At 45.5% G+C, this 9,052-nt stretch overlaps 1 protein-coding gene across 1 annotated transcript in view; it reads left to right on the forward strand.

The window, feature by feature from the left end:
* Positions 1 to 9,052, forward strand: part of DBF4B (DBF4 zinc finger B) — a 46,884-nt gene that overhangs the window by 7,314 nt on the left and 30,518 nt on the right. Inside the window, 1 exon segment of the mRNA XM_011940106.1 lies at positions 7,067 to 7,209. Within this exon segment, the coding sequence (XP_011795496.1) occupies positions 7,067 to 7,209 (143 nt within the window).

Below are 9,052 nucleotides of genomic sequence, written 5' to 3' on the forward strand. Positions count from 1 at the left end.
GGGGTTTCACCATGTTAGCCAGGATGGTCTCGATCTCCTGACCTCGTGATCCACCTGTCTCGGCCTCCCAAAGTGCTGGGATTACAGGCTTGAGCCACCACGCCCGGCCTTTTTCTTTTTTCTTTATCTTTTTTCCTAATTTCTTTTTTCTTTCTTTTTTTGAGGCAGAGTCTTGCTCTGTCTGCAAGGCTGGAGTGCAGTGACACGATCTCAGCTCACTGCAACCTCCCCCTCCCAGTTTCAAGCATATTCTCTTGCCTCAGCTTCCCGAGTAGCTAGGACCACAGGCACCCGCCGCCACACCTGGCTCATTGTTTGTGTTTTTGGTAGAGATGGGGTTTCACTGTGTTGGCCAGGCTGGTCTTGAATTCCTGACCTCAGGTGATCCACCTGCCTCGGCCTCCCAAAGTGCTGGGATTACAAACGGCCACCGCCCCCAGCCTAGCCTAATTTCTTGTTAGAAACTTTCTTTAAATGTCTGATGATCTTTGTTTACCTACTCATATTTAAGAATGAGGAGAAGGGGTTGTCAACTTGATAGACTTCATTGTAAGCTGGGACCTGGCAATTTTGCGGGGGAGGGACCTCAGTTGTCACTAGTTTGTATGTTTTTGTCTTGGGCTAGTCAGTTCCCTAGAGAAGAGTCCTCCAAACCTCTGTCTGGTAAGTATAAGCTTGTCAGCTTTCTGGGAGCTCACTGGGGCGAGAGATCTGTAGGTCTTACTGTTAAGTATACAGACATTCTTTTGATCCCCTGTGTTTTCACTAGGGCTTTATCTTTGCTTTCACCTGTACCCAGTGTTCCTCTAGTCCAGGGATTTTTCCGACCTCAGACTATTGACATTTTGAGCCAAGTAACTGTTTTCCGAGGTTGTCCTGTGCTTCGTAAGATATTAAGAGGCATCCCTGGCCTCCACCCACTAGATGCCAGGATCACACCCACTTCCCAGTTGTGACAACCAAAAACATTTCCAGAGGTTACCAAGTATACCCTGAGGGGAAAAATCTCCCCCAGTTAAGAACCACAGCTCTAGTCTTCTGCTGGGGTGGGAGAGGGTTCTAAAAGTCTATTCCTTTTAAAGGCTTTCAAATAATTGGTATTTTAGCCTACTGTTTCATTCTAGCATTCTACTCTATATGGTCCCTCTGATTGGCCCTTTCAGCTCTAATCAGCTTGCTTCTTGTTGGCTTAGGATTTAGCCTTCTCTCATCTCCTGTCTGTTTTTCACTCACCCATCTAATTTCCAGCTTCCAGCATTTTGTGGCATCTCTTGCCTGTTGTCTTCTTGCCAGTATCTTTATCTATTTTTATTCCTTTTCTGTCACTTTAGTGGTATTTGGAGAGAGAACAGAAGTTCTTGTATTCATCTTCCACATTTATTCAGAAGCCTGGATCGTTATTTCTTCAAATGTTTTCTTCTCTCCATTGTTTCTCCCCTTTTGCAACTCTTCTGGTGGTGTTGACACTTCTAGCCCTGTCCTCTGCATTTCTTAAATTCACTGATGTCCATTTATTTATCTCTTTGTGATACCTTCTGGAAGAGTTACTCAACCTAATTTACCAGCTCACACTGTTATATTCAGCTCATCTATTGATGTGGATAGATCTTTTCATTTTTAATTTTAATTTTAAAATAATTTCACAGTTATAAAAAAGTTTAAAAAATAGTCAAAGGTTCCTACTCTTTACCCAAATATTAACATCTTTGTAATAATAGTACAATTAGAAAAATCCAGGCCAGGCATGGTGACTCACGCCTGTAATCCCAGCACTTTGGGAGGCCAAGGCAGGCGGATCATTTGAGGTTAGGATTTCGAGACCAGCCTGGCTGGATGTAGTGGCGGGCACCTGTAATCCCAGCTACTTGGAAGGCTGAGGCAGGAGAATCACTTGAATCCGGGAGGCAGAGGTTGCACTGAGCCAAGATCGTGCCACTGTGCTCCAGCCTGGGTGCAAAGCAAAACTTGGTCTCAAAAAAAAAAAAAAAACCCAGGGGGCTAGGCATGTTGGCTCATGCTTGTAATCCCAGCACTTTGGGAGGCTGAGGTGAGAAGATCACTTGAGCCCAGGAGTTCAAGACCAGAATGGGCAACATAATGAGATCTCGTCTCTACAGAAAATCAAAAAAATTCGCTGGGTATGGTGGTGCGTGACATGGTGGTGCACGTGGTCCCAGCTACTCAGGAGGCTCAGGGGGAGGATCACTTGAGCCCAGGAGGTCAAGGCTGAAATGAGCCATGATGCACTCTAGCCTGAGCAACAGTGAGATTCTGTCTCAAAAAAAAGAAAGAAAAGAAAAATAATCAGGAAATTAATATTGATGTCATTAACTAATCTATAGATCTCATTCACATTTTACCAATTATCCCCCAATGTTCTTTTCCTGATTTAAGATTACATGTTGCAGCTAGGCACAGTGGCTCATGTCTGTAATCCCAGCACTTTGGGAGGCTGAGGCGGGCGGATCGTGAGTTCAGGAAATCAAGACCATCCTGGGCGACGTGGCTGTCTCTACTTAAAATACAAAAATTAGCTGGGTATGGTGGCGCATGCCTGTAGTCCCAGCTACTTGGGAAGCTGAGGCAGGAGAATCTCTTGAACCTAGGAGGCAGAGGTTGCGGTAAGCCGAGATCGCACCACTGCACTCTAGCCTGGGCGACACAGCAAGACTCCCATCTCAAAAAAAAAAAAAGATTACACATTGCTTTTAGTTGTCATATCTCCTTAGTCTCCTCCTGAGAGGAGGTCCTCATTCTTTGTCTTTGATGACCTCAGTACTTTTGAAGTCACCTCTAAATTTGGGTTTGTTTGATATGTCCACATGATTGAATTCAGCTAAAGCATTTCTGGCACAGAAGTGATGTTATCCCCTCTCCAGTATGTGGTATCAGGAGGCACATGATGAAGATAAGATAAATCTCATTAACTTTGATCCCTTGATTAAAAGTGGTGTCTGCTAGATTTTTCCACATGAAGTTACTGTTTTACCTTTTGTAATAAATAAATATCTTACAGGAAGATACTTTGAGACTGTGCAAATATTGAGATTTAAACTGTTTTTCTTTTAGAGCTGGCTTTGGTGCTGCATGCCTGTAATCCCAGCTACTTGAGGCTCAGGCAGAAGAATCACTTGAACCTGGGAGGCAGAGGCTGCAGTGAGCCAAGATCATGCCACTACACTCCAGCCTGGGCAACAGAGTGAGACCCTATCTCAAAATAAATAATTTTTTTTTTTTTTTTTTTTTGAGATAGAGTCTTGTTCTGTTGCCAGACTAGAGTGCAGTGGCATGATCTCGGCTCACTGAAACCTCTGACTCCCTGGTTCAAGCAGTTCTTCTGCCTCAGCCTCCCAAGTAGCTGGAATTACAGGCACACGCCACCACGCCCAGCTGATTTTTGTATTTTTAGTAGAGACATGGTTTCACTATGTTGGCCAGGATGGTCTTCATGTCCTGACCTCATTATCCACTCACCTTGGCCTCCCAAAGTGCTGGGATTACAAGTGTGAGCCACCACACCTGTCCTATTTTTTTTTTTTTTCTTAACAGCTTTATTGAGTTATAGTTCACACACCACACGGTTCACCCATATAAAGTATACATTCAGTGACTTAGTATGTTCACAGAATTGGGCAGCCATCACCACAATCAATTTAGAATGCTTTTGTTACTCCAAAAAAGAATACCCATTAGCAGCCACTCCCAAACTTTTCCTGATTCCCCAGCCCTAGTCATCTGCTGATCTACTTTCTGTTTCTATAAATTTGCCTCTTCTGGACATTTCATATAAATAGAGTTATACAATATGTAGTCTTTTGTGACTGATTTCTTTCACTTAGCATGATGCTTTTGCGGTTTATCCATGTGGTGCCATGTGTCAGTACATCATTCCTTTTCATTGTTGAGTAGTATTCCATTATATGGATATACCACATTTTGTTTATCCATTCATCAGATGGACATATGAGTTTCCACTTTTTTTTTAAGAGACACAAACAAAATGTTATCAGTTATTAGGTTCTTAAGAAATTCAGAACACCAGTTTGTGAGGATAAGTTCCATTCATCAGGGCAAACACAGATCACAGGTAGCCCTGGAGCTGAGGAAAGGTTTGATTTTTTTTTGTAAAACGTGTGAGTCCACAACTTTCTGATGAATCTTGTGCACCACCAGTAAGATGTTTTGCTATTTTCACGTTGCTGCTACCAATTTTGGTTGAGGTGGCAATGACAGATTTCTGGTGTGTTCTTCGTAGAGGAACTTGGTCGAGGACCAGAGGTCCAGTCCCAAGACCAGCTGCTGCAGGAAAACCACCCTCTCGCCTCTGTGGCGCCCAGTGAGGATGACCAGAGTGGTCCTGGAGGTGATGCTGGATCGCAGTTTTCTCACATGCTGACTGAAGGGGTTTTTTTTGCCGTGACTCAACAGCTTTAGAGGCACATCTTCAGTAGGATAATATCTAGGCATTTTGTGAAGTTTAACCACCTGGGTACCACTGTTCTTGTCAACACCAACTGGTTTTGTAACAGTTGCAAGAAACTTCTTTTTCTTTTCAACCTTGGATTTAGCAGCTGAGTACTTCTTTCTGGACATGGCCTTTCTGGAATGCATAGCAGATCGGAAATATCTGCAGTTCCTCTGACAAGGACAAGATTGCGGCTGCAATGGGGTTTCCCCTTCTTGGGCGTTTTCTCCTTGAGGTTGCCCCTTTTCACCTTGCCACCAGCATCAGCCTTCTTGGCCTTGGGTTTATATCTGGCTTCTCAACTTTTTCACCCATCATCTTGCAGGGTGGGAAAGACTTCACTTTTTGGCTATATGATTAATATTGCTATAAGCATTCATTTACAGGTTTTCATGTGGCTGTGTTTTCATTTCTCAAGGGTATACCTAGGAGTAAGATTGCTGGGTCATAAGGTAACTCTGTGTTTTAACCTTTTGAGAAACTGATACATGGTTTTTCCAATGTGACTGCACCATTCCACATTCCCTCCAGAAGTATGTGAGGGTTCCAGTTTCTCATATCCTCACCAACACTTGCTATTAGCTGGCTTTTTTAAAAAAAAAAAAAAAGAAGAAGAAGAAGAATCTCGCTCTGTCTCCTAGGCTTGAGTGCAGTAGTGTGACCGCAACTCACTGTAACCTCCACCTCCTGGGTTCAAGCAATTCTTCTGCCTCAGCCTCCCGAGTAGCTGGGATTACAGGCATGAGCCACCATGCCTGGTTATTTTTTGTATTTTTAGTGGAGACAGGGTTTCACCATGTTGGCCAGGCTGGTCTCAAAGTCCTTATCTCAAGTGATCCACCCACCTCAGCCTCCCAAAGTGCTGGGATTACAGGTGTGAAACATGGCACCTGGCCAAGATTTTTATTTATTTATTTATTTTTTTATTTATTTTTTTTTTTTTTGAGACAGAGTCTCCCTCTGTCACCCAGACTGGAGTGCAGTGGCGTGATCTCAGCTCACTGCAACGTCTGCCTCCCGGGATCATGCAATTACTGTGCCTCAGCCACCCAAGTAGCTGGGATTACAGGCGTGCACCACCATGCCCAGCTAATTTTTCTGGTAGAGGCAGGGTTTTGCCATGTTGCCCAGGCTGGTCTCGAACTCCTGGCCTAAAATAATGTGCCCACCTCAGCTTCCCAGCTGGGATTACAGGTATGAGCCACTGTGCCTGTCCTAATTCTTTTCTTTAACTGCCGTTCCTGCTTTATGTTTCCTGTATCCTCCCTAGCCTTTTTGAGGATATTTATTATACTTTAATGGTTTTTTCTTTTTCCTATCTGGTTCATTATTATGACAGACAATCTATACCAGAGAAAGTTTCTTTGATAGTAGTTGCTTTCTTCAGTTGCCTCATGTTTTCTTATACACAAATGTTCCTTTGGGACATTAGCCACTCTGATTGGTAAGGTGCTCTTGGAAGGAAGATCAAAAGCTTATGCCCTATCTCATGTGTCCCTCCATTGAGTTCAGGAATTAGAAGTTGGATAGAAGAGGAAACAACCCAGGCCGGGCGCTGTGGCTCACGCCTGTAATCCCAGCACTTTGAGAGGCCGAGGCAGGCGGATCACCTGAGGTTGGGAGTTTGCAACCAGCCTGACCAACGTGGAGAAACCCTGACTCTACTAAAAATACAAAATTAGCCAGGCGTGGTGGCGTATGCCTGACTGGGGAGGCTGAGGCAAGTGAATTGCTTGAACCTGGAAGAAGGAGGTTGCGGTAAGCCAAGATCGCGTCATTGCACTCCAGCCTGGGCAACAAGAGCAAAACTCCATTTCAAAAGGGAAAAAGAAAAAAAAAACAAGAGGAAGTGGCCCCACTATGCTGCAGAGCCCTTGGAATATGGGCTCCTTCACTCTCCATTTGCAGCAGCATTCTGTGCTCTCCAACACAAACACACACACACGCTCTTTGTCCTGTTGTTTTTCAAGAGCTGTCTTTTTGAGTTATAATTGCCTAAGTTACCAAATGGAGAGGTTAGGAAGTAGGCCCATTCAGGAGCCAACAAGTTCACTGTCCCCTTACCCTTTTATCTGTCTCAAATACACATGCATATTCGCCCTAAGCTAGGCTGCAACACTGCCATGATGTTACCCTGCTGACTGGTTAGGGCTGAGCTGCTTACTTGGCACTGGCAACATGGCAGGCAGTGACTTGCTCAGCACAGCTAGAAAGCATCCTCCTGCTTGGCACCCCCCTGTGAATCTGGGCCCTCTTTTCCCTAGTTTACCACAGCCCCCCAGTGTCTGGTTTGAGGATCTGTCTAATTCCTTTTTACTTAAATGGCTTCCCTAGATTGAGATTCTAAGGAAGAAGTGAAGAAGTGAAGAAACAGCAAACCTTGTTTGCTTATTATCTTGTTTGGAAGGTTCTAGTTTCATCACATCTGAGCTTCATGAGGGTAAGGGCATTGGCTTCGCAGCTGTCTGTGTGTGCCCAGGGCCTAGTCTGCACTGTTACAGCACACAAACTGAACTGTCAGTGAGGGCCACCTGGCCTCAGGACTCTCTTTTCAAGCTTCTTACTTTGCTCCTCTTTATTGTTTTCTAGGGGCTCAGCTAGGAGTTTCCAGGTATCTGGGAAAATGCCAGAAGAACGCACCAGGTGCTGGGAAGCATCCCTTTTCCGGAAAGTCCTTTTACTTGGATCTGCCTGCTGGCAAGAATCTCCAGTTTTTGACAGGGGCCATTCAGCAACTGGGTGGGGTAGGTAACCTGCTCTTCTCCTGTGATACCATGTGCGTTTGCGCTGTAGAGCAGGAGTTGGATAGGGATTATATCTATAGTTTCCAGATATTTTCTTTCTTTTTTTTTTCTTGAGATGGAGTCTTGATCTATAACCCAGGCTGGAGTGCAGTGGCACGATCTCAACTCACTGCAACCTCTGCCTCCCAGGTTCAAGCGATTCTCCTGCCTCAGCCTCCCCAGTAGCTGAGATTACAGGTGCACACCACCATGTCTGGCTAATTTTGTCTTTTTAGTAGAGATGGGGTTTCACCTTGTTGGCCAGGGTTGTCTTGAACTCCTGACCTCGTAATCTGCCCACTTCGGCCTCCCAAAGTGCTGGGATTACAGGCGTGAGCTACCACGCCTGGCAGTTTCCAGGTATTTTCAAAGGTCTCACTACATTTCCCAAAGCAATTTTAAACGTAAACCATTTTTTTGGCCAGGTGCAGTGGCTCACACCTGTAATCCGAGCACTTCGGGAGGCCAAAGCAGGTGGATTACTTGAGGTCAGGAGTTCGGGACCACCCTGGCCTAAACGACAAAACCCTGTCTCTACTAAAAATACAAAAATTAGCCAGGCATCATGGTGGGCACCTATAGTCCCAGCTGCTCAGAAGGCTGAAGCAGGAGGATTGTTTGAACCTGGGAGGCGGAGTTTGCAGTGAGCCGAGATCGTACCACTGCACTCCAGCCTGGGAGACAGAGCGAGACTCTGTCTCAAAAAATAACAATGATAATAAATAACCTTTAAAAAATAAAGATAACGGCCGGGCGTGGTGGCTCAAGCCTATAATCCCAACACTTTGGGAGGCCGAGACGGGCGGATCACGAGGTCAGGAGATTGAGACCATCCTGGCTAACATGGTGAAACCCCGTCTCTACTAAAAAAATACAAAAAAAAAACTAGCCAGGCGAGGTGGCGGGCGCCTGTAGTCCCAGCTACTTGGGAGGCTGAGGCAGGAGAATGGCGTAAACCCGGGAGGCAGAGCTTGCAGTGAGCTGAGATCTGGCCACGGCGCTCCAGCCTGGGTGACAGAGCGAGACTCCATCTCAAAAAAAAAATAATAAAATAAAATAAAATAAAGATAAATCTTTTTCCATATTAGAAACTTAGGCTGGGCACAGTGGCTTATGATGTAATCCCAGCACTTTGGGAGGCTGAAGAGGACAGATCACTTGAGTCCAGGAGTTCAAGATCAGCCTGGCAACATGACGAGAATCTGTCTCTACAAAACATACAACAAATTAAGCGAGTGTCCTGGTGCATGATTGTAGTTGGGAGGCTGAGGTAGGAGGATCACTTGAGCCCAAAAGGCGGAGGTTACAGCGAGCTGAAGACAAGATCTTGCACCACTGCACTCCAGCCTGGACAACAGAGTGAGACCTTGTCTCAAAAAAAGGCTGGATGCGGTGGCTCACACCTGTAATCCTAGCACTTTGGGAGGCGGAACCAGGTGGATCACTTGAGCCCAGGAGTTTAGATCACCCTGGCCAATATGGCAAAACCCTGTCTCTACTAAAAATACAAAAATTAACCAGGTCCAGTGGCACATGCTTGTAGTCTCAGCTACTCAGTAGGCTGAGGTATGAGACTCACTTGAGCCCCAGGAGGCAGTCCAGCCAAGGTGACACAGCATGACTCTCTCAAGAAAAAAAGAAACTTTTTTTTTTTCTGAGACAGTGCCTCGCTCTCTCACCCAGGTTGGAGTGCAGTGGTGGGATCTCGGCTCACTGCAAGCTCTGTCTCCCAGGTTCACGCCATTCTCCTGCCTCAGCCTCCTGAGTAGCTGGGACTACAGGTGCCCACCACCACGCCCAGCTA

This window comes from Colobus angolensis, unplaced genomic scaffold, assembly GCF_000951035.1.
Source record: "Colobus angolensis palliatus isolate OR3802 unplaced genomic scaffold, Cang.pa_1.0 Scaffold187, whole genome shotgun sequence".
In the NCBI taxonomy this organism is placed as follows: Eukaryota; Metazoa; Chordata; class Mammalia; order Primates; family Cercopithecidae; genus Colobus; species Colobus angolensis.